General features: G+C 34.3%; 1 protein-coding gene across 3 annotated transcripts in view; it reads right to left on the bottom strand.

The window, feature by feature from the left end:
• Positions 1 to 26869, bottom strand: part of LOC114336046 (protein bric-a-brac 2) — a 259104-nt gene that overhangs the window by 169985 nt on the left and 62250 nt on the right. For all 3 annotated transcript variants that reach the window (XM_050646564.1, XM_050646565.1, XM_050646566.1), the window contains 2 exons: positions 21080 to 21222; positions 15754 to 15918 (listed from right to left, as the gene is read on the bottom strand). In XM_050646564.1, coding sequence (XP_050502521.1) covers positions 15754 to 15918; positions 21080 to 21222 — 308 coding nt within the window. The remainder of the gene's footprint in view (positions 1 to 15753; positions 15919 to 21079; positions 21223 to 26869) is intronic.

Below are 26869 nucleotides of genomic sequence, written 5' to 3'. Positions count from 1 at the left end.
TTTCATTTAAATGCTATTAAGACAGTTTTTATTAGCCTGAATATTGTCAATTTATGCAAGGCAACAGATACAATTTTCATCATTTCAAAGAAATCAAGGCTTATGTAATAAATATGTACTTATTAATCTTGAAAAAGCGTCTGATACGGTACCTCAAGAAATTATGTGGTGAGTCCTCGATAAGAAAGGTGTTCCCGGTGAATACGTGAAGATTGTGATATTATATAATATTAAATATTTATATAAAATATGTATAGGTATACATATATACATGATTACGAGTTAGGAGATAAGGAGTTTCTAGTGTTAGGGCATGTGTAAGAAAGATTGAGAAATTTCGTAAGAAAGTAGGATGCTCAGTACTTATTACTCACTGTAATTTATTATTCCCACCAGTGTTGGATTAAAGAGTAGGTAGTGTAGTAGGTGGTAGGATGATGTGGTACCTATTAGTAAAAAAATACAGTTTGTGAATATCTTCTGAATTCTCTCATGATTTAATATCTCTTACATGTATTTTGGCATGATATAGTATGAGTAGTGACAAGAAGAAACATACAGAGATGTAATAACACATATTGAGCTGAGCAATATAAATGATAAGACTGTATGCGGACGAAACAAGTTATAGTTGAAGGTATTATAGACAATGGTATGGTGTGGCTGCACAGTAGAAGAATTATTTCGCGCAGCAGCCTATAGAGAGAGGTTTCAGGAAATTGTAAACATGATGACGACCAACGTCTGAATACAGACACGGCACCCAAAGAAGAAAAAGATTATAGAATTGCAAAAAGTACTGATAGCTACAGTCATGGAAGTGCTTCAGAGCAGAATAATATTAACAGGTTCTAAGATACCACAAAACTGAGGTCAATTAAGGGGTGTCCTCAAGGGGGTGTATTCTCACCAACATTATGGACTATAATCGTTGATAAACTGATTCATGGGCTTAGCAGCAAAGGAATCTGATTCCAGAGTTTCGCAGACGATATCGTAATAGTGCCTAGAGAAAAATTACCCAGTACTTTTGCGGATTTGACCTTCATTACATAAATAATTGACATCTGAAAGGGAACTTCTCTGTGAACCCTTCTAAAACTAAACTAGTAGCCTTTACTAATAAGAGGAAGTTTACTAGACTGAGTAAGCTGAAATTATTTGGGAAGGAATTAGATGAAACCAATAATGCTAGGTATCTAGGGGTACCCGGGCCAGCGTAGCTCAGCGGTAGAATGTCTGACTCGCATGCTGGTAGACCTGGGTTCGAGACCCAGCGCCGGCGAGAACAGCTAGACATTTTTATAAATGTCTATAGGCCCCAGGTCGACTCAGCCTGAATAAAATGAGTACCTTGCGTAAAACCAGGGGTAATAATAGGCGGTTGAAGAGTAGCACTGGCTCTGCTACCTTCCTAGTATACCGTAGGCCCTAGATATAACAGACTAGCCTGCTATAATCCCAAAGCCGCGTCAGCGGTATAAAACGGGAGACTATTATTATTATCTAGGGGTACCCCTGGATTCCAAACTAATTTGTAGCACCCACATTAACAAGATAACTAATAGGGCTATGCCACTCTTCTGAAACTGCAGACAAGTTGTAGGTAAAATTTAGGGGTTGAAACCAAAGAAATATATTGGTTCTATATTATTATGTGAGTGATACGATCGACAGTTGCATATGGTTCAGTACTTTGGTGAAAAAACACGACTTTATAATCTTGTATGACCTTTCTCCCCAACCCACAAAGACAGGAGCTTTTAAATATGACAGGAGGCTATCCCATGTCTCCCCCACTAGAATCCCCCTTGCATTGTACAGAAACGCCATCTTTAGAGGCTATCACATGTTTCCTCTCACTGAAATCGTATGTCTCGACGGTAGCCTTTATGACCACCCTGAAACTTGAAGCAAACACTACTTGGAATTCAACTGATCTTGAATGGCTAACCATATTTATCAAGAAGGGAGACAAAACCTTCTAAGTATCATAATGAAGGAAAAGGAAACTGGACAGAAACAGTTGCAATTGGCCAAAAATTGCAACAGATTGGACAGTCATGTATACTAACAAGCGGACAAGACAGATATTAATTTAATTTCGCATTTTCCGTGGCATACCAGCAACAAAGACTTCGAAAACTTAACATAGAAAAAAATAAATACGAAATGAAGAAAACTGCCAAGGGCCACAAAGAATGACTCATAAGGGACTCTATAAAGACTCTAACCATATAAACAGTGAAGTGTTAATTCACATAAACGGAACAAATATATCGAACTTCTGTGACAATTGTCAGTTAAAACTCGAATAGTGGACATAGACACGGAAGTTTGCAAAGTTAATCATTAGTTTCTAACGTGCACTTTAGAAATATCTCAAAAACAACAAAGAAAATATTACAATGGAAGCCGATAGGAAGAAGAAAAGAAAAAAATGGACGAAAGAAAGGAAGGCCAAGAACGAGATGGTTGGATCCTATGAATGCAAGATAATCAAGAAGGGCATAAGAGAGGTCGGAATGAAAGGACATAGCCAGACAGGTAAAGACCCATCCACGGTTATGATGCCAAAAGAAGAACCTTTGGGAATATGGGGAATAGAAAGGTAATTAAGTTCAATGCAAAATGTTGGTTAACCGTAGGATTAGATGCAATCTTTTCTTTCAATAAAAAACACTTATGAATAAACTAAATACTCAGAACCGTAGCAATTAAAATGAATCTACCCAAGTAAAAAAATAATATTGAACGCTACTGAAGTTCAAATCAGAGTTCTCATATTAAGTTTTTCTACTTATTCACATGCTGATATGCTCCTGTTCTCTGGACAAACGATATTTTATCTTTTCTCGTTCCGTAACTTTGCCTCGAAAGTATTCACCTTACACATTCTAATGATGAGACTGTGAATAATATTTATATACCATATCGCTTCGAAATGTTCTTTCTGCATTTTGTTCCATTTGAGACTGGTAGCAGTTGAATATTATGTTCCTATTCTGGTAGCTTTATTTTATTGGTGCTTGAAGTAATATCATGTGAGAAAGAGTTCAAAATCTAACTACAATATCTGTAAGCAGGGTTCAATAAGAAAAACGTGTAGTAGGTTCAAAGTACTAGAAATTATACAGAGGAAAGAGTGGGCAGAAATCTACCCAGACAATCCCTGACAAAATAAACTATACATACAGCCAACATTCTTACTCACCCCTGTCATCATCAACCCGTACTCGTCCACTGCTGGACATAGGTCTTCCTCAGCTCTTTCCATCTTTCTCTGTTTTGTGCGGCTTGCATCCAGTTGCCGACAATACGCTTCAGATCGTCAGCCCATCTGGTTGGTGGTCGTCCTCTGCTCCGTAGTGCTTCTTCTCGTGGTCTCCACTCGACAATACGTTTTTTCCATCGGTTGTCTGACAATCTGGCGACGTGTCCTGCCTAATTCCACTTGAGCGACGCGATTCTTTCGACGGCGTCCGTTGTTTTTGTTCTACGACGTATTTCTTCGTTTGGGATTCGGTCCCTCAGGGAGACAACCAACATCTGACGGTCCATAGCCCTCTGAGTTATGCGAATCTTGTTCACTGCCTTTTTTGTGAGTGTTAATGTTTTCGCTCCATAAGTGAGTACAAGCAATACACACTGGTCTAAGATTTTCCTTTTCAGGCATATGGGTAAGTCCGATTTAAATATATAGCTCAGTTTACCAAACGCTGCCCAGGCTAATCCTATGCGACGTGGGAGCTCGCACGTCTGGTTATCTCTTCCCAACTGAATTTTCATGTCCCAAGTACTTATAAGATCTTCTTCTTCTTCTTCAAATGCAAATCCACTAATGGATGTTGGCGATCACATTTTCCATTAACTCTCTGTTTCTTGCAATGTGGATCAGTGATTGTATGTCGGTAATCCCTGTCCATTGCCTTATGTTTCGGAGCCAGGACATTTTCTTGCGTCCTATTCCTCTCTTGCCTTCAATTTTACCCTGGATTATAAGTTGAAGGAACTGGTATTTTTCGTTTCGCATGATGTGACCCAAATACGCCGTTTTTCTTTTCTTGATGTTTTCGAAAAGCTGACGTTCTTGGTTGATTCTTTTAAGGACATCCACATTTGTGACTTTCGCCGTCCATGGTATCTTTAGGATACGGCGATAAAGCCACATTTCGAAGGCTTCTAATCTGTTTATATCCCTCGTTTTGAGTGTCCAGCCCTCTATGCCATATAGCAGCACCGACCACACGTAGCATTTAGTAAACCTTAGTCTCAGTGTAAGGTCGAACTCTGAGCAGCTCAGTACCTTCCTGAATTTTACGAAAGCTTGTCGAGCTTGCTCAATGCGACATTTTACTTCCCTGTCCGATGCCCAGTCTTCAAAAAGCCACGTTCCTAGGTATTTGAATTTGCTCACTCTCTCAATGGACTTAGTATTCAGTGTTATGGTGGAGTTTTCAAATGCATCCAAGTTTCTGGAGATGATCATGAATTTGGTCTTTTTGGTATTAACCTCTAATCCCATTCGCTTACTGTATTCTCCGATTATAGTGACAAGTTGTTGAAGATCTGCTATGTTGTCGCAAATTAAGACAGCATCATCAGCATATCGTATGTTGTTGATTAATACTCCATTCACTTTGATTCCCATCTCTGCATCTTCCAAAGACTCTTGAAATATGGCTTCCGAATAAATGTTAAAGAAAAGAGGGGAAAGCACACATCCCTGCCGAACACCCCTTCTTATATGTATGGATTTGGATATAGAATTATCTATTTTTAATTGTGCTGCCTGATACCAGTATAAGTTTTCAATGCATATTATGTCTTTTTGGTCTATATCAAGCTTCTTGAGGATCTGCATTAACTTGTGATGTTGGACACGATCAAACGCTTTCTCGTAGTCTAGAAAGCACAGGAATACGTCCTTCCTCTGATCGTAACAATTTTGGACCAACACCTGTGTTGCTACTATTGCTTCTCTTGTTCCCAAACCTTGCCTAAACCCAAACTGAGAATCACTGATGTCCCATTCACATTTTTTGTATAATCTTTGATGTAGTATTTTTAAGAATATTTTTAAAGTGTGACTCATCAGGCTAATGAGTCTGTGATCCTCACATCTTTTTGCATAGACTTTTTTGGGTAGGGGAATAAATGTAGAGAGCAACCACTGCTGAGGATAGCAACCAGTTTCATAAATAAAATTAAATATTTTATGTAGTGCTGAAATTCCCCTTTCATCTAGTAGTTTGAGTATTTCTGAAGGGATTTCATCAGGTCCAGGTGCCTTATTGTTTTTTGAATATAATATTGCCTTTTCTATTTCCTCTTTAGTAATTGAAGGGCCAGTCAGCTGGTCGTCTGTATAAACTTCACTCATGGGTCTTTCGTCATGAAAGAGCTCCTGAATATAGTTTTCCTACTTATAAGATAGAGTCTGCTTAATATCCATTCCATCAACAAAAATATTACGATTTAGCACCAGATTAGTCATTATTTGCGTCTTGTTGATATTAATCTTCAGTCCGACCTCTAAGGAAGCCTGATATAACTTGTTCAACATTATTATTGCATCATCCATACGATCGGCTATAAGGACGATGTCATCTGCGAATCTCAAATGACGGAGCTTCTCTCCATTTATATTGATACCATATTCGTTCAGTTCTGCCTTCTTAAAAGTGTGTTCTAAAAGGGTTTTGAACAGCTTTGGTGAGATGGTGTCTCCTTGCCGTACTCCTCGCTGCATACAGAATTTATTAGTTTGTTGATCAGAGAGTCTTACGTTAGCCGTTGCATTGTGGTAGATATGTTTTATCATGTTAGTGTAGCGATGGCCTATTCGGCATTCTGTCAATGCTTTTAACATTTTCTGCTGGTTTATGGTATCGAACGCTTTCTCGTACCTACTCTTAAATTCTTTTCACTCAATTTTCACTCACTTTTAAATACTTCTCACCCCTGTACCTACTAGTGATGTAACGAATGTCATTTTTTGAACATTCGCGAATACGAATGCGAATGCGAATATCTGCTACCGACATTCGCGAATGCGGATGCGAATGCGAATATTCAGTTTTTTTTTAATTTGTTTCTATTTTTGTAATGTTTCCTAAATTTATAATGAAAAGTTAATTGGCATTTAGTGTAAATCAATCTGAATCTTGCTTTATTACATAATACCAAATAATAAAAAAAAGTGAAGGCTGATAATGTGATTATACAAGGTGAAGTTCTATCTATCTATTGCCCTTCTATCTGGTCACTGCGTATCTTTTTAGGTCATTCGACCATCGCATCTGTGGTCTGCCCCTTCCTGTTTTGTGGTCACAAGGTCTCCAGTGAGTTATCGCTTCATTTCATCTTCCGTCTCTTTGTCTGCTGTATTGTCTCCTGCATTTTTCCATTTGAGAGTAGATGCATGTTTGAGGTTAAGTTACCTTTTTTTAATAAAAAAAGATGAGAAGTGAATAGATTTTGATTTTATTAACCTAATATTATCTTCAAATTATTTTTTTTTCTGGTTTTCATATTCGCAAAACATTCGCACAAATTTCGCGAATGCGGATGCGAATGCGAATATGCAAAAACATGCGAATATTCGCGAATGCGAATGCGAATACGAATATTCGTTACATCACTAGTACCTACTTTTAAATATCAAGATTCCTCGATATTCGAATACGTTTTATAAATTCTTAACCATTTTACTTGTAAAATTGTCGGTGTGAAGCTTTCTTCGCTTCTGAAAAGTTCTGCTATATTTGTTTACAGTGTTGAAATAGTCATTGAAAAGTTACATTAGGATTGCATTTTTGAGATGACTCATTTTGATTTTTCTGGTGTGTTGGGGGAGGATAAGTATAAGCTTAAGTTTAAGTTTGTGGGGTCGCAACCCTTGTTTCCGACAGCTCAGAACTTGGAAATATTAATAATCGTGTAAATGGAAACCAAATAGAAGGTGGCGAAGAGGACGTCCTAGTCAGCGGTTCTCAATCTGTGGTGGTACATGTACCACTGGTGGTACATATTATTATTTGCGGTGGTACGCAAAACACAAAAACTTAGCCCAAATCAGCACTAATATGGTTAATTAGATTACCTAGCTAGAAAGATATTTCAGTTAGGTGGTACCAAAAAAAATAAAAAGTTATTTTTTGGTACATTACTCAAAAAGTTTGAGAACCACTAATGGGACTAATAAACAAAAGATACAATACAAATATACCGAGAATACTGAAGATCTCATGGGTATATAGAATATCCAACGTAGAGGCAATGAGACGTATGTATAAGGAAAGAGAAGTACTTCTAACAATTAAGAGGAGAAAACTGAAATATATGGGACATGTGAGGAGACGAGATAAATACCTAATACTCCAGGTCATTATGCAAGGAAAAATCAAGGGAAAAAGATCCACAGGAAGGAGACGCAACTCATGGCTGAAGAACCTTAGGGAATGGTTTGGATGTAGTAACAACGAATTATTTAGAGCCGCGGTCTCAAAAGTGAAAATCGCTCTGATGGTTGCCAACCTTCGAAGCGGAAACGGCACCTAGAGAAGAAGAACAAATAAAAGCAGCAATGGAAAAAAAACCTCAGGAAGATATAAGGCGATAAGAAATGGCCATTGAAATGTGGTAAACGGCAAACAGGATGTGCTGTGTAATGTAAAGCCACGAATAATAGTACTGTTTTGAGATTGACGTTGAGAGGTGACTCATATTTTTTTGCAGAAATTGCTTGGAATTAACTCATAATAATAATTGAGTTATCCTCCGACTCAAAAAGGTCCGGAACATTGTTTAAATAATCAAAATGTCAAAAAATGAAGGAAAAATTCGATTTTTTTCTCGTTTTTTGATTATAACTTTAAAAGTATTCACTTCCGAGAAAAGTTGCACTAACATAAAAGATGCGCAATTAAATTTCCTATAATATAGGATTGTTTAAAAATTTTGAAAATTGTCACCCTTGTTGCAAAATAGCAATAATTGCGAAAAAAACGTAAAAAACAAGTATTTGCATTTTACGTTTTTCAACCATTTATGCAACACTCAGGACGTTCATATTTTACCCAGAAAAACGTTATGATCTAATATAGAAATGCTGTAAATTTCATTAAGATCGGTTCAACATATTTTGCAATCCAGCTTCCGCAAAAAAATTCATTTTTTCAAAATGTTGCAGGACTGAAAATAAAGCAGATAGCAAGTTGAATTTTTTTTACATATAGAAGAGTACTGTCCCTTTCTTTTGTAATTTGCAAAATTAAAATCGGTTAACTACCACGGCGTCAGGAATTTTTTTAAATAAACATTAATTTTTGGTGCTACGCGCAGAACAGCGGTGTTTGATTCACACATGTTGATTGCCACCAAAATTTCTTCCAATGTTTATATAATATATTATTTTCTTACTCTATATTTTGTTGTATTTTAATATTTTAATTCCACAAAAATCAAACTAATTTGATTATTGTTTGTGAAATAATATTGTTTAAACAATTGCATATGTTTAAGAATAATAATTTTTTATTCTCTAAGTTAAAATATATGAACAAAGAAAGTTTTTTTTAAAAAAAGTGTAATTTCAAAGGACAAAGTATGTTTTTTTTTTATTTTGCAATAAACAAACTTATTTATTTATATCGAAATGTACTAAAAATTAAAATTTATCAATCATTATCAAAGGTCATTGGAATTCCCAATCAGAGCAAACGTATAGCACCAAAAATTAATGTTTATTTAAAAAAATTCCTGACGCCGCCGCCGCGGTACTTAACCGATTTTAATTTTGCAAATTGCAAATGAAAGGTACAGTATTCTTATATAAAATAAAAATGTATACCATTTTTATTCAGTTGCAATGCGAAGGCAAAACAATCTTACTTTTCAATTAGAATACGGAGTGCAGTCCAGTCCCTTGAATCGCGATTTTCGGCTCTTATTGGAGCCTTCATCGGAAGAAACGTAGGCACTGTTCTCCATATTTTAACTGATTCGCATCGAGAGATTTTCCCACCCATTGCAACTGAAGTGATGATATATTTTTATGAATATTTTTAATATTTTCAATATTAATAATTTACTATTAGGATTGAAAACTACTTCGTCTTTCAATGCCAGATGGCGCTAGCCACCTACTATCATCACTTCAGTTGCAATGGGTGGGAAAACCTCTCGATGCGAATCAGTTAAAATATGGAGAACAGTGCCTACGTTTCTTCCGGTGAAGGCTCCAATAAGAGCCGAAAATCGCGATTCAAGGGACTGGACTGCACTCCGTATTCTAATTGAAAAGTAAGATTGTTTTGTCTTCGCATTGCAACTGAATAAAAATGGTATACATTTTTATTTTATAGTCGTATTACTCCGTAGAGTAACTAGGTGCATTTTTCCGTTGGAACTTTACCAGCTGCAGACGGGGGATGTGAATTACATAGTGTAGAATTCCTTCCCTCTCGTCTTCACTGCAGCATCCATTTGACTTGCAAATTGTAAAAGTCTTGGAGGTGTCACCAGGAAAGTGTACCAATAAGTTTTCAATTTAAAATCTTTTAGTAATATTTTTAATATTTTCAATATTAATAATTTACTATGAGGATTGAAAACTACTTCGACTATTCTTATATAAGTAAAAAAAATCAACTTGCTGTCTGCTTTATTTTCAGTCCTGCAACATTTTGAAAAAATGAATTTTTTTTGCGAAAGCTGGATTGCAAAATTTATTTTGCAAAATCTATTAAACCGATGTGAATACTTTTAAAGTTATATTCAAAAAACGAAGAAAAAAATCGAATTTTCCTTCATTTTTTGACATTTTGATTATTTAAACAATGTTCCGGACCTTTTTGAGTGGGAGGATAACTCAAATATTATTTATTATGAGTTATTTTCAAGCAATTTCTGCAAAAAATATGAGTCACCTCTCAACATCCAAATGTACTAATATTCTTACAGATGCGTCCTGGTCTATAAGTAAGCGAAAATGTTATCTAACCACTTGCTTATTCACTACGATGTAAAATAAAATTGCAGAATATTTTTCTTGAATGAAAATTACTACACAGCAAGGATATAAAAAACGTATTGTCGTAAGGAGATAGCCAGCAAATTCACCTGAATTAATCACATAGAGTGGCAGAGTAGAGAATTTATAGAACGTTGTTGGAAGAACTAATTTAAACATAGAGCATAGATATCGAAAATATTAAAAATAACACAAAACACCTTTTCTTTGTTTTCATGCGTGGCATGCTTTCCATGTCCAAATAATAATATTATTTAAAATAAATAATATTCTATAAAAATATGACATACAACATTATACTGGCACACAACTTGACTCTTTAGTGTCAGAGTATCTAGATCAGAGGTTCTAAACTTTTTCTCTCGTAAACCTCTTGTCATGTTTTTCAACTTTAGAGAGACCCCCTTCTATTCACTTTAAAAGATTCAATTTCTAACAGTAGTGAAATACCTATATTGAGAAAAAGTAAAAAAAAACAACACAAACTGATGTCCAGTTTGTTTTTTTTGTTATGAGATTTATAAGTGCGCTGAATGCTGAAACTCCTTTCTACTAGGTATGAAGATGGAAAAGTAATTAAAAACTTTCTCGCAGTATTCCATAATATGAGATAAGTAACAGGTGTGTATGTCTTTTAAGGCCAGCATTGTTGATACCTGTTTGTAAACAGTACACGTTCTTCGTTGGTGCTTATTCCAATCAATTCCTCTTGTAACTAACATCAGTTTCTTCAACGTCAGCAAATGGATTGATAATCCATTGATGTATTACCAGTGTTAAAATATCCTCAAATCTAGTTTCAAAATCTGAATAGATGGGCATTCAAATGTGGGACATAGATTGAAACATCGTCTACCTGGCAGATTACCTGGGACAAATTGGAAAATTGGGAAAAATTCGTACTGTCCAAAGTTTTGCTACATCAATTTAATTCTGGCAATAAACGCTGAAATGATTTATTACCTTATTAGACTGTTACCTTGCAACTACAAGTTCACCATATTAAAAGCAAACAAATCTGTCAAATAATAAGCAATGTCTGTTTTTCTCTTCAATAAATTTTCTTTCAAATTTTCATATTTAGTATCGAGAAACCCTAAAACAGATTCAAATAGTGTAAAATTAATGTCAAGCAGTAGCCTTTCGACATCCAGCGTACATAAGTATAAGTATTTGGAATAATTTTATTTACTTACTTACTTAGCCTTTCTACCTTTAGGTTAAGACTGGTGGAGTTGAGTTTGGCATTGTAATTTCCATGCTTTCCGATCTTGTGTTAGATTTCTTGCACTTTCTAATGTCAATCCTTTCTTCTCCACTTCTTTCCTGATTTCATCTACCCACATAACTCTTGGTTTTCCTCTTGTGTTTTTCCCCTGCACTCTCGTTTCGAATACTCGTTTTGTCAGTCTCTCGTTCGACATTCTACGTAGGTGCCCGAACCATCTAAGTTGACCCTCTACTATTTTTTCATTGATTGGTTCTAGTTTAGGTTTTGTCTGCTTGTTTCGTTTCGTATTTTGTCCGTTCTCTTTTTGTTTGCTATTTTCCTCAGGAACCTCATTTCCATAGCATTTACTGTGTATTTTTGTCTACCCATCAATGTCTATGTTTCGCTGCTATACATGATTGTTGGTCTAACTACTGATCTAACGGCTGCCGTTTTTACTTTCTCCGGTATCTCTTTTTTCCTCAAAAATGTTGTTTTCATAGTGTTAAATAAGCTTCCTGTTCGTTCCATTCACTCATTTATTTCCATGTCTTGTTTACCATTTGATTCAATTATTGCTCCTATATAATATTTAAAATATTTCACTTGCTCTAGTTTTTCCGTCTAATTCTACTGCATGTGTCTTTTCGTATTTGAAATTATCTTTAATGTCAAATCTTTTTAATGTCAAAATTATATCAATTATACTGCTTTTTGCAATTTTTGAAATCTTTTGTCACTGACCTCCCATTTTCATTTCATGAAAATAGGGGTAATTTCATTTCGCCCACGTAGACTACTTGTGCCCTGGGCTCTGTAACCCCAAGCTATCAGTACAATAAGATTGAGCACACTAAAGTGTTATGTGTGGTCTCTATTACGTGCTATACTATTTGGCTGTGAGACCTTGACATTACAACAGTATGACGTCAACAAACTGAATTCATTTGAAATGTGGATGTATTACCGCATGCTAAGAATAAGCTGGACCACCAAAACTACAAATGAAGAAGTACTGGAAATAATGAACACACGTCCTCATCTGGTCAATACAATCAAAATTAGAAAGACGTCATATCTAGGACACGTAATGCGCCATAGGGAACTTGAGCAACTCCAGGTAATATTAGAAGGCAAATTCGAAAGTAAAAGGGGTATAGGAAGAAAGAAAAAATCCTGGCTCCGAAACATCAGAGATTGGACCCACACAACAGGGAATGACTTAATTGTCAAGCCCACAATAGAGAGAAATTTGCCATATTGATCACCAACCTCAATAGAGAAGGCACTTAGGAGGAGGAGGAGACTACTTACATTTACAGGTTTTAGACCACTTTGGGAATCACTGGTCTAGATAAGAGAATATCTTCTCCATTTGTAATGACTATTTATTTATTATTTAACTCCTTATTATATTTACGTTTAAACTAGTAATTATTATGATATGTATTCGATAAAATATTCTAAAATAAATGCTAGCATGTAACATATTATCTAAAATAATTTGCAACACAAATTATGTATATTTGTTTTTAACCCTTTCTCTATTTATCTATATTATTATGTCTAAACAAGTAGTATGTATAATATAAATATCAAAACCTCCTTGTAAATTAGAACATCTATGTACAAACTAAACAGTGCAACGCAAGAACTACTGAGACACTCTACGTGTGCTTATAGTCAGGTCGTTGATCTTTTATAACATTTTTTCCACGACACGTAACTTTATGTGCAACTTCGGTTAACACAATCATAGCAGGAGATAATGATAAATTTAGGTATATTTCTTTTAGTCTTTCGTTGTGACGTTGTTAGCTTTTTCGATGATTACAATGAATAACAGAAGTGAGAAAAGAGAGTTGTGAAATTTTAATTCGTCACGTACATTCTTTTACGGAAAATTATGAAAAAATTAACCTAACGGAAAAATTAAAAATAATGATAAAAGACATAATGTAACAAATGTATTACGGATTAGTATGGTATAACTATAACTAGACCCAAACCCAGACATCCAAAGTGAAAGTTATCCTCCAACACCAAATTGTTCTATATGGTCCACATAATGGTCAGAAAAAAGTCACACCATTTTGAGCGTCGGGTTTGGGGTGGGAGAAATCGGCAAATTCGTAGTTTTTTACGTTTTGCGTCAATATTTCTAAAACTATGCGGTTTGGCATGAACAACCTTTTATACAAAAATATTCTACATTTGAAATAAAAAAGTCCCTATTCATAATCCTTCTAAAATGAACGGTTTCAAAGTTACTGAGGTAGTATAGTATAATTGGTCCAAAAAAGGCCTAACCCAGACATCCAAAGTAAAAGTTTTCCTCCAACACCAAAATGTTCTATATGGTCCACACATTGTTCAGTAAAAAGTAACACCATTTTGAGCGTCCGGTTTGGGGGGAGATGGGGAAGAAGTCAGTAAATTACTAGTTTTTTTACGTTTTTCGTCAATGTTTCTAAAACTATGCTTAAGGGTAAACAATGTTCTATACAAAAATGTTCTACATAAAATTTAAAACAAGGACCTATACATAATTGTTATAAAATCAACGGTTCCAGCGTTACGGAGGCTGAAAAGTGGAGGTTTTCGATACTTTTTATATTTTTTGGGCAATTTATAGTATTATTACTGATGAAAGAAATTTTCTTTAACATGATTTTATTTACAAAACACAATCCTGTTAAAGAAAATTTTTTTTCATCAGTAATAATATTATGAATTGCCCAAAAAATATAAAAAGTATCGAAAACCTCGACTTTTTACCCTCCGTAACTGTGGAACAGTTGATTTTATAACAATTATGTATCGGATCTTTTTTGTTTTAAATTTTAGGTAGAAGATTTTTATATAGAACATTGTTTACGCTAAAACATAGTTTTAGAAATATTGACGAAAAACGTAAAAAAACTACTAATTTACCGACTTCTCCCCCATCTCCCCCCAAACTGGACGCTCAAAATGATGTAACTTTTTACTGAACAATATGTGGACCATATAGAACAATTTAATGTTGGAGAAAAAGTTTTTCCACCTACCTCTACGAAAAGTATACTTTTCCGGACCTGATTGTAGGGAGCAAAGTTGTACTTTTCCTCCCTAGGGAGGAAAAGTAAAAGTGACGTCATGGTATTTCATTCATGAAATATAACTTATTGACGCCCTGTACAATATATTTTCTATTACGTAAGCATCTATACATTTTAACGTTTATTTATAAAACACCCTGTATTTTGCAGGATGGTAAAAAACAGTAAATTGTTATTTTGATTTAACAATGTTTACATTCATAATTTGACTTATATTTGACAGTTGACAGTTATATTGTACATACTTGTTAGTTTTAGTTATAATAAATTTTGTTGGTTAGTTACATAAATAAATTAAGTAAAAATGAAAAATGACTTATTATTTGAGAAAGGTGGAAAAACCATATGTATAACATGGGAGTAAAGTGCCTTTTCCTCCCTTGAATGATTACTGCCCTCCGCTACGCGTCGGGCAGTAAACTTCATTCTCGGGAGGAAAAGTATCACTTTCCTCCCTTGTTATACAAATAGCTATTACTTTGGATGTCTGGGTTAGGCCTTCTTTTGGACCAATAATTATACTATGTATATGTACTACCTTCGTAACTTTGGAACCGTTCATTTTAGAAGGATTATACATCGGACCTTTTTTATTTCAAATTTAATGTAGAACATTTTTGTATAGAAAGTTGTTCATGCTAAACCACATATTTTTATAAATATTGACGAATATAAACGTAAAAAACTACGAATTTACCGATTTCTTCTCCCACCCTCCCCTCCCAAACCCGACACTCAAAATAGTGTGACTTGTGTCTGAACAATATGTGGACCATATAGAACAATTTGGCGTTGGAGGAAAACTTTCACTTTGGATGTCTGGGTTAGGCCTTCCTTTGGACCAATTATACTGCACCAAATGTAATTAAATATATGTATATTATAGTTATTAAGGTACCAAGGATAAGAACGCTTGAGAACAATGGTGTATATACCGAGGGCCTTTGGCCCGAGGGATATACGTTGATCGAAAGAGTTATTATCTATAATACCCGTGGTGTCTTCAACGTTTAATGTCCGACTAAATTATTCCATATATGCAAAAAATTTGAATTAATTAGTTTTCAAATAAGTGTTCCTCGTAACATTCAAGAGTCTTGGTTTGTTTATTTCTAGTGCATCTTGATTATGATTTTAGTATATGTCTGATGATGAAATGACTAATTTATGCTAATATTCACATATTTCTGACTACAACATTAATGTATTCGGATTTTCGGTGAAACAAAACTTACTAAATATTTTTAAGTGTTTCTTTCATCGGTACGTGTTCTTAATGATAAAGTAACGGCAACGACAAGACGACATTAACGTTTTTTTCTTTTTCGGACGTTTCCTTAACGTTTCTCTTCTTACCTGCCCACTTATACATTCTTTGCGAGCGACAATGTAACATAAGAACCTACCTGAAGTTCCGCATGAGATACGTCGATTTCCCCCTTGTAGACGAACTCGATGATGAATTTCAGATCTTCGTAACCGACATCCTGAGGCATTATGATCGTCGGGTGCTTGCAGGGGTTTTCTAAAAGCAGCTTTTGGAAATACGACGAGCACGCCGATAGCACTACCTGGAAAAGAAAAACATGTTGAAACTTAATGGGGGGACATCGGGCGGGTAAAGTTTAACGGTTTTTTCCTTTGTTTGTCTCCGTTTGGGTCTTGGAAGTACTTAACCAATATATGTATACAGGTTTGGTCGGCTGAAACGATTACTGTAGTAGGTAGAGCAAAAATACTTGAGCATATTATATTTTTTTGTTTTGAAATTTTTTTCGCGTTGATATAAAGTATCTTTTTTTATACATTAAGAATTAATTTTTTTGTGTATTTACAAGATTAGTCATTAATATTAATCATTAATACAAAACAGAAGTAGTATATTTTTATCGTTGTTCAAACATTTCGGCGAATTGCCTTTAGTAATGAATACTTTATTATTCACAACGACAGGCAAATATTATGCAAATTGCATATTATGCATTAAAATGCAAAAATGTCAAACGTCCTATATACTATGTATTACTCCAAACTATGTATATGTTACGGTCAATGATATAAATTGGACATTGACGTTAATGGCCGGGCAATATCGTGAATGTCCATTTTCCTTGGTTATTAACGACAATGCCCGGCCATTAACGACAATAACCTTAAATATTGGCCAATATTGTAAAAACTTAACGTAAAATTAGATTTTTCATCAATAACCGGTCAATAACGACAGTGGTCAGAAGCAAATGGCCAATGTTGATAAATCGATGCCTTAGAAGCCAATCGGTGTAAGTCAATAAGTGTTTAAAGTGAGATACTAAGATGTTTCTGAAAGTAGTTGCAGAAATATAAGTAGTTATTTTAAAGTCAAAAGGCAGATATCGAGCACTGAATTTAATTAAATCTTGCCCAAGTATACTTTCGCTCACAAGACATCCTCAGGGGCATTTCGTCAATAAAAAGAAGGTATCCTCGAATGTCATTTAATTAATATAAATAATTTTGGTGGCAAACTTAAATTAACATCTAACTAAACACTGAAATTTGCCACCAAAATTATTTATAAAAAAAATATTTATATAAAAAAAATTATTTATATTAATTAAATGACATTCGAGGATACCTTCTTTTTATAGACGAAATGCCCCTGAGGATGCTCTTGTGAGCGAAAGTATACTTGGGCAAGATTTAATTAAATTCAGTGCTCGATATCTGCCTTTTGACTTTAAAATTCATTTATTCGAGCATTCAACCATTTCCTAATAAGTAGTTATTACAAACAAATAAAACGTTTTTATTTATCATAATATGGGTAACATATTCATAAATACAAACAAGGAAAAATAATATTTTTATATACAGTATGGTGCAAATGAAAGGAATAAATTCGTTAATTCGTAAATCGGCGACTTTAAGGAAAAATCCCGAAACAGGTCGATTTTTATTTTTAAATTATGATATTTTGGCATATATGGCATACTAGTGATGTCATCCATCTGGGTGTGATGACGTAATCGATGATTTTTTTAAATGACAATAGGGGTCGTGTGCTACCTTATTTGAAAGGTTATTCAATTATCTATTAAGTAACATAAACACTTACATAATTAATTATAAAGGGTGTCCAAAAAAATTTTTTTTAATTAAATTATTTAACAAAAAAAAGAAGACTGCATGTAATTTATTTAATTCAAAATACATTTTACTGCTGTCATGGATAAGAAAAAAATGTTTATTTCACAAATAAACAATGGTTTTTCGCTTAAATTAATGTTTAAACTTCCAAGAGGCAGGTGGCTGGCGGGAGCTGGCTTGATCATTGAATTTCATTCTATAGTGCTTTGTTGTTTTTTAGCACCCGGTGTTCTCAAAATATTTTTCGCTTCTTTAATTTCACTTATTCGGCTATTGTATTTGTCACAGTTTAAAAATGATTTATTATCATCACGTTTTGACTTGACTATTAAGTTTATATAATTATTAAAACGAGTGCGCACATCGTTGATATCCATGATAACACTAACTTATTAAATAAATTTACAAGTAATTTCAGCACGAAAACAATACCTACACAATATACACACATGAAGTAAACAATAGTAAACCTACACATAACCTTTCTTTTAGTCAAAATTTCAACATTGACCGATTAACAACGGACATTGTCGACATTGGCCGGGCAATGATAGAAATGTTATCAAGAATTTAAAATTATCATCAATGTCCAGTTTCTATGGACAATAACGTTAATATCCGGCCATTGTCGACAATGACCAATTCAACCGACCATTGTCGATATTGGCCGGCCAATAACGTTATTAGCCGGATTTACGTCATTGTCCGTAACATACATACACCTTGGACCCACACTTAAACAAAAATTATCTTCCTCATGTGATTGTTTTATTCAGTTACCTTGTCGAGTTGGACAACTTTTCTATTTCGGAAAATTTTCTGGGGGGGGGGGCATTTCGTAGATATAGAGGTTTCTAATTGGTGTGTGGTGTGTCCGACAACTCGAGTAAACTTAAAATTTTGTCAGACAATATTACCAGTTAATTTTAAGTATATTGATCAAACAAACCTGCAAAAAAAATCATCATTTACGACTCCGTATGTGCGTCGTAGAGTCATAAAATTTATAGCCTCACAGCTGATTTTTGCAGGATTGTTGACAAAAATCTTCACAATTAAGTGGTAATATTGTCCGACAAGTTTTAAGGGTACTCCAGTTGTCGGATGCACCAAACTTTAGAAACCTCTATATTTAAAAAACGCTTCTATATTCCCAAAAATTTTCCGAAATACAAAAGTTGTCCGACTCGACATGAATAACTCAATAAAAAAAGGCTCGTGAGGGAGATAATAAATTTTTATTAAGTGTGGGCCCAAGACCTTTTCCAATAGATAATCATGTAATAAATCAACAAATATATTGGAAATCCCATTATTTAATTTTGTTTGAATATCTCTAGATATCTCAAATTTTGGTATCGTAATGTACCGTAACTAATGAATATACGAACCCTGTACTATTAAACAGGGGAGTCAAACAGGGAGACACTCTATCACCCAAACTGTTCACCTTAGTTTTGGAGGACGTTTTTAAAAACCTAAATTGGAAATATAAGGGAATAAACATCAATGGCCGCTACCTCAGTAATCTACGATTTGCGGATGACATAACCATGATAGCTACTGACCTACAGGAACTGCAAACCATGCTTTCAGAACTACATACCGAATCTTCTAAAATAGGACTAAAAATGAATTTAAACAAAACAAAAGTCATGTACTCCGAAGAAACCGTGACAATAATAAACGACAAAGTTATAGAAACAGGTGAAGAATATAATATACTTAGGCTACGGCTCCACGGGCGAGAAATTGACGCTAGCAGTAGCAGTAAAATGAACTTAAGGTTCCGCGGAACGGAATGGGAATAGCCGAACTGAACCGACTACGCACAAGTCCTGTAGTCGGTACAGTTCGGCTATCCCTATTTCGTTCCGCGGAACCTTAAATTCATTTTACTGCTACTGCTAGCGTCAATTTCCCGCCCGTGGAGCCGTAGCCTTAGACCAAAAAATAATACTAAATAGGGAAATTCAAACAGAAGAACTAAAAAGAAGAAGAAAGTTAGCATGGGCAGCATTCTGAACTATATACTCAGAAATCAGCAAATTCAACTACATCTTAGATCTAAAGTTTTTGACGCATGCATTATTCCGATATTAACATATGGGGCACAAACATGGACAATCACAAAAAATAATATGAACATACTTAGAGTCACTCAACACGCAATGAAAAGAGCACTGCTAGGCATATCACTTAAGGACAGGAAAACAAACACATGAATAAAACAGAAAACCAAAGTCACCGATGTGGTACAAAAAGCATTAAAATTGAAATGGGAATAAGCTAGACATATAGCTATCTAGGAGCGATCTAAACAAATGGCACAGAACAATTCTAATCTGGAGACCATACCAACACAAAAGACCCAGAGGCAGACCTCCTATAAGATGGAGAGATGATCTGAAAAGGACTGCCGGGAAAAATTGGCTACAAGTAGCGTACAACAATAAACAACGGAAACGAAGACTTGAAGAGGCTTATGTTCAGATGTTTTATATTCAATATAGCTTATCGTTTTGTCCTTAAAAATAAGGTTAACTCGAAGTAAATATTTATCAATTAGAATCAAACTTATCATTATTAGAAATAGTACATCGTTATTTAAAGAATTGAATCATTGTAGCAAACCGTTAAAGGTAATTGAGGCCATGAGAGCCAGAGTGGCCTAAGTGATTTTAACATTACTTTACATAATCAAAGAAAATGATCAGAAGCTATTAATGTCCGATTGTTTTAGTAATTTTATGTTGACCAATAATGATTCTTGGCCAACATAAAACTATTAAAACAATCGGACACTGTTATCTTCTGATCATTTTCTTTGATTATGTAAAGTATTGTTAAAATCAGTTAGACCACTCTGGCTCTCATGGCCTCAATTAATATTGGAATTATTGGAAAGGAGATTTTTCAAAAATTTAAAGCAATCATGAAAAAAAAAATCAGTGGTTACCAGGTTCTTTCTGAAGCAGTTCAAGTACTAAATGGGACATTTTCCGAACCTTTTAAATTTAAAACCAAATATTACTGTAAATTTGAAAAATGTCTTAGTTACATCAGATGGTGTTGAAAGAAGTTTTTTCATTAACTACAAATATGTACTCAGATATATAGATACACATAGATAATCAAATAATCATTGTACCGAGACAGAAAACAGCCTTGTATAGGAATCTTAGAAAAAGGGGAACAACGTGTTTTCAACCGTTTTAACGTATATTTATATTTAACCGACAACTTTTAAAGAACTTTTTGTGGGTTGTAGTTTGTAATCGAAGCAAATATAGTGTTCTTGTAGTCGAACATGAAAATCTTTTGGTAGCATTATATTACGTAAAAACAAAAAATGTATATATAGGTACGGTTCGAATGACCATAGGGTCGCTTTAATTATTTTTATAAGGCTTTGAATAGATTGCACGGTCGATTCAAAAAAGGATTCTGAAATTAAGGTATGAAGTAAGGTCGAGATAGTAAAAATTAGGAATGAAACCTGTTTTTGGTGGTATGATACAAGGTTGTAGTACTGTGTATACCTAATTTTGTTAGACTTAATCATTTTATTTTAGCAAAAGAATATGATCATTCATATCTTACCTTGTGAGCTTTTAACGAAAGGTCATTACAGGCCAGAGTAACGTCAACGAAATCTTCATTCTGTAAGAGTTGATGAAATACCGACGTCATATTACTCTGGTAATTGTTCCAACGTAAGCAATAATGCTGATCGTCCATTGTTTCTGAAAATAAAGTAGTCCAAATTAAAAGCTGTCATAAAGTTATTCTTTTTACAAAGACCTATGTAAATACAACAAACGCCAATTATGGTGAAGTTAAAAAACTTATTTTAGCGGGATGGGCCAAGTAAATCTTGAAAATAAAACAGTATAGGGCGCAAATATGTTTGCGCAAAGATGGTGTACAAATAACTAAGTTAGCAGTAACTTAACGCCAAAACACGTAACTTTTCAAACTTCACCATATATGGCATATGCTGAATCAGGCTAAACACATAATATGAGCTGCAGGTTAGTAGATGACTGAAGAAGTAAAGCTAATATTACTTTTATTCCACTTCCAGAACAATCTCAATGGAAGTAGAATGTGCAAAGTAATGGCAGTTAATATATAATATATACAATATGTACACGTTGCAGATGCACGAAAAACTTGTTGAATTAAAAAAGATACAGTAAGGTATGGTTGAATGCTCGGATATACGAATTTTACAAATAAAAACAGACATAGAGCACAGCTATTTATTAAATCTTGTCCAAGTACTTTCGCTCTAAGCATCATCAGTGGCATTTCGTCAGAAAAAGTAAGATATCTCAGAATGTCGTAGACTTACTTAAAATTAACAATACAAACAAAACACACTGGACAAAGGACAAACAGATTAAAATCATTGAACGGGGCTACAACATTGTTGGACATTTATGCCTGGTCGCACCAACAGATCTTAAGCTCCAGCTTAGCGAAGCTCAGCTTAAATTTTAAAGCTGGGGCCACACTAGCGTCTAATACCGTTAATTATCGCATTATTTGCATCAGAAATATGTCAAATAATGCGATAATTAACGGCAGTAGACGCCAGTGTGGCCCCAGCATAAGGATTTACATCTGATGGTGCAACCAGGCATTACAGGTACAATATACTTATATGTATATGGTCATATACATAAACAAAAGCGTAGTTCGTCAAAACTTTTTAAATTATCCGAGATATTTCCGAGATGCAACATATTTATAATATACACAGTAGTTGATGGCCATTCAAAAATTAAAATTGACGTATTTTGAGATTTTTTTCGAGATCGTCCGTTCCTGAAGTAATCAATTTATTCTATGGGTCATTCCATTTCAAATCACTCAATTTTGGAGCAAAAAAAATTTTGGACCTACGATTTGTCTGAAAATTGGTATATAGCTTCTGCGGGACGTAAAAATACGATATTTAAGGTCAACAAATCTTCTTCTTTTTTTCTCAAAATGTTATTTTATGCGATTTTACAGTGATTTGGTGTTTATTTATACAAATTTGCATTTTCTATCGTAAAGTATCAATGGAAAACATAATATTTTAATAGAAGGGACTCAAAAATGTCATTATATGGCATTATAACAAGTTACTTTGATTCAAAACAAGCTTTTGATCAAATTTTATAGTGGAGAAAACGTTAAAATACCGTTTTTTTTTACATTTTTTTCCATTCCCAAAATACATCATAATCGATTTGACTGAAAATTTGCCCACAGAAAGACAAAACATAGGACTTTAAGTGGTGAGAAAGATTTGAATTATATTACAATACCAAAAAAGTTACATGCAATATTATAGTCAAAAATATAGGCGTCTACTGTAAGTACAATTAACTCGAAAATATCGACCTCACGACAAAAATTGTTAAAAAGAAATTGTAATAATTGTAAGTACGATTTATTTGGAACAATTTCAGTTCCTACCATTTTTGTCGAAAAGTTTAAAATGGCGGAGATATTGAGCAAAACAGGTTCTCCTTTAAAATCTAGATGGCGGCTAACGTAACGGAGGAATTCATTAGTGATTTTAAATTTAGGCTACTATTGACTCCGCTAAAGATCAGAAAAATAAAATTTTGGGCAGCTCGGCATTCAAGGTCTAATGCTATACCGACTGGACTAATATATACCTTTGAGTCTGATATTACTGCATGTAACTTTTTTGGTATTGTAATATAATTCAAATCCTTCTAACCACTTAAAGTCCTATCTTTTGGCTATCTGTGGGCAAATTTTCAGCCAAATCGATGATGATGTATTTTGGGAGTGGAAAATGTAAAAAACGGTATTTTAACGTTTTTTACACTATAAAATTTGATCAAAAACTTGTTTTGATTCAAAATAACTTGTTATAATGCCATATAATGACATTCTTGAGTCCTTTCTATTAAAATATTGTTTTTCATTGATACTATACGACAGAAAATGCAAATTTGTTTAAATAAACACCAAATCACTGTAAAATCGCATAAAATAACATTTTGAGAAAAAAAGAAGAAGATTTTTTGACCTTAAATATCTTATTTTTACGTCCCGCAGAAGCTATATACCAATTTTCAGACAAATCTGAGATCCAAAATTTTTGCCTGAGTGATTTGACATGGAATGTACCCTATACTTTTGCGTCATACTGTATAATAATATTCTTCTACTATAGTATGCGGTCTACCAGTCAGTTCATAAACAATCATAACTTCTTCTTCTTGTAGTTCCTTCTCCTATATTGAAGGTTGGTTACCATCACAGCTATCCGTACCTTACTGGCGGCTGCTCTGAAAAGATCTACTGAGCTGCAACTATACCACTCTCTTAAGTTTCTCAACCAGGAAATTCTTTTTCTACCTATGGATCTTTTTCCCTTAATTTTGCCCTGCATCATGAGCATTAATATCTCATATTTCGCACCACTAGTAATGTGGCCCAAATATTCCAGCTTTCTTGTTTTGATGTTTTTTATCAACTCCCAATTATAACAGTCATAGCCAATTTGGTGGCTTATTCCCAATTAAAATATATCATGATATGACAAGCTATTAATTATTTGTAAAATTAAAATAATACTTCTTCTGATTTATGTGTTTTACTCATATTATAAAGTTTTTTGTCGGCACTGTATACCTGTGCCGCTAAACAACACGATAACCTTTTCACAGAAGGGTTTTCACATAATGATGAAAATTTTTACAAACTGAATAAAACGCATAAATCAGAAGCATTATTTTAATTTTACAAATTAATTCTTTGTCATATCAATTTACTATTTTAGTTTGTAAGCCACAAATTTGTAAAATTAAAGTAATAATTTTTCTGATTTATGCGTTTATTCACTTTGTAAAGATTTTTTGCCGGTACTGTAATAAATACAGATTATACACTGCATCTAGCGGTAGACCAAGCTATAGTAGAAGCGAGACGGTAGACCGCATACTATACTAGCACCTTGTCTATTATCAATGCTTCTAATTTAAGATTCGAATAACAGCCGAAATGATAAAATGGCCGAATCTACAATTAGTTACAATCGAGGAGTGGATCTGTATAAGGTAACATAAATACTTCTGAAATAGTTCAAAGTTTTATTTCCGAAGAAATATTGGTTTCTATTATTTGTAAACCATACGAATCAGTGGCGGATCTAGACATTTACCTTGGGAGGGGAAATTTGCTTTAGGGGGGAACTTCCAATGAAACACCAACCAAAAGACATAAAAAAGATAAACCCTCTACATAAAAAACATAAATGATAACTTATATGCATTAAGTTCCATTAATTTTCCTAACTATCGTGTTTATTGGGTTGAATTCATATGTCTGTGGTTGAAGTTTCATGTCAGCTAATATATTTTTATGTTTCAACAACTTTTTTCTTTAATTTTGGACCTTGTTAGGGGGAAAATTTCCCATTTTCCCTCCCCGTAGATCCGCTACTGATACGAATGTTGGATGAAAAAAGACAAAGGGAAGATTTAAGAATGTATCTCACTACCTGTCTATCCAACGTGGCAAAATTTCAACGAAAAGTATTCTGAAAATACTTCCATCTACCATAAATTCGTATACTTTTACGCTTTTACTCCCTCCCTAATATAATTTTTAAGTTAGTTAGAATGTCATTTTCCCATACAGGCCATTTCCCATACTGTTATTTAGTGAATAATCATTATTATATCAAGGCGTACGCCTTCATTAATAGTATTGTCCAATGATTTTAATATAAATATAATATTAAAATATCGATTTTCACGTAAATAGCTCCGGCCAATAGCAAAAGCATGACGAACACCCTATATATCGACGCTCGCCCAACAATTCCAGGCTTGTCACGTCCTCCCCAACGATCGATAAATAGTACCACCGATGCTCACCCGGCTGCTGATACCCCAGGGTCGCTCAGAACGGCCACCCCGCATAGTTATAACAAATGCACAATAATATCTCGCAGGTTATTTTCTACATAAGCTTGTCGGAGACAGCTGCGCGTCTGAGTCACTATACAGCCCACCCCATATGGAGAAAAAATAAACAGTGACGGTTTACGACATCCTACATACATACGTAATTATATTAAGAATGTCCCTATTTATGCTCTAACTAAGTACTTAACATTTTCAAACGCGAATGTCATTCATATTCAATTTTGTGTGTAACTATTAATAACCCGGTCTATATAGACATTTGAAATAACAAAAATTGCCGGAGAGCCAAATTTTGGTGGAGAGCTAGGGTATACTATAACAAATAAAGTTTTAAAAGTCCCCATCGATCCCATGTGTGCAACAAAAGTTATTCGGGGTCAAAGGTCAAAATTTGATATTTTTTGGATTTTTTTTCGAAAACGGTAAGTTTTATCAAAAAAGAACCTTAAACCAAAGTTGTAGATCTTAAAATTCTCTACAAAAATAGTTCTTACTATTTTTTTCCTAAAAGTTGCCATTCCTGAGATATCGCGATTCTAAGAGTCACATTATACATGATATGCACACGTTTCCACACCACCTGTGAGGTAGTGTACTCGGCGAGTTTTTTTTTACCTTGGTTTCCCCTGTAGGCCTACTCCACTGATTTCTTTAGATATTTTAATCAGATTCATATTCTTGAAAGTCTACTTCAACAGTCAAGTCTTCTTCGATTTCATCTTCTTCCTCTTCCTCTTGCTGGATGTTCAAAAATTGTTCAAATGTGACTGAGTCATTGGTCTCTTCATTAAAATCACAGGAGTCTTCCTCTGTTGTACTAAACTGGACATTTGAGCTAGACTGACCTTGGCAGTTGGTACACGCTAGAGAACACAGCAACCCGACTTCTTTACATCCACATTTGACACTACAACCTTTTTTGCAATTGCAAAAAATAGTGTTAAGGAGTTTATCTGGAGCAGGTGGGAGTAAGGTTTTAATCGGTTCCAGAGTATTATCTATAAATTTCCAACCCCAGTCTTCTGGATTCAGTTCATTACCTAGCCATGTTTGAACTTGATAATATACTCGATACAAATGTTGAAAAGCAGATGCTGATGTTGGAGGAAGACATAATAGTTGTACATACTTGTTTCTTGTTTCGCGTATTGCTTACAAAAGTTAAGTATCGGTATTTATAAAGACAACTAATTTTTTTTGGAGCTCCATAAACCGCAAGAAGAAAGCGAATTCCTTCCGTAATTATTGTTTTTTTTTTCGAATAATTTAAGTACATACTGACGTTTTGCCCCTTCTGTACATTGCTGACGTAGTGTCGCAGCCGGTTATCGCATGTAAAAATAAAATGTACTTTTGGCATTTGGGATAAGCCGACAAACTTTTCGAAGAATATATCTCTGTTCGCTGTTGAGCCCTTCCAGGTTTCAGA

This window comes from Diabrotica virgifera, chromosome 3, assembly GCF_917563875.1.
Source record: "Diabrotica virgifera virgifera chromosome 3, PGI_DIABVI_V3a".
Classification (NCBI taxonomy): domain Eukaryota; kingdom Metazoa; phylum Arthropoda; class Insecta; order Coleoptera; family Chrysomelidae; genus Diabrotica; species Diabrotica virgifera.
Note: the sequence above shows the minus strand (reverse complement) of the source record. Positions and strands in the feature narration are given on the sequence as shown.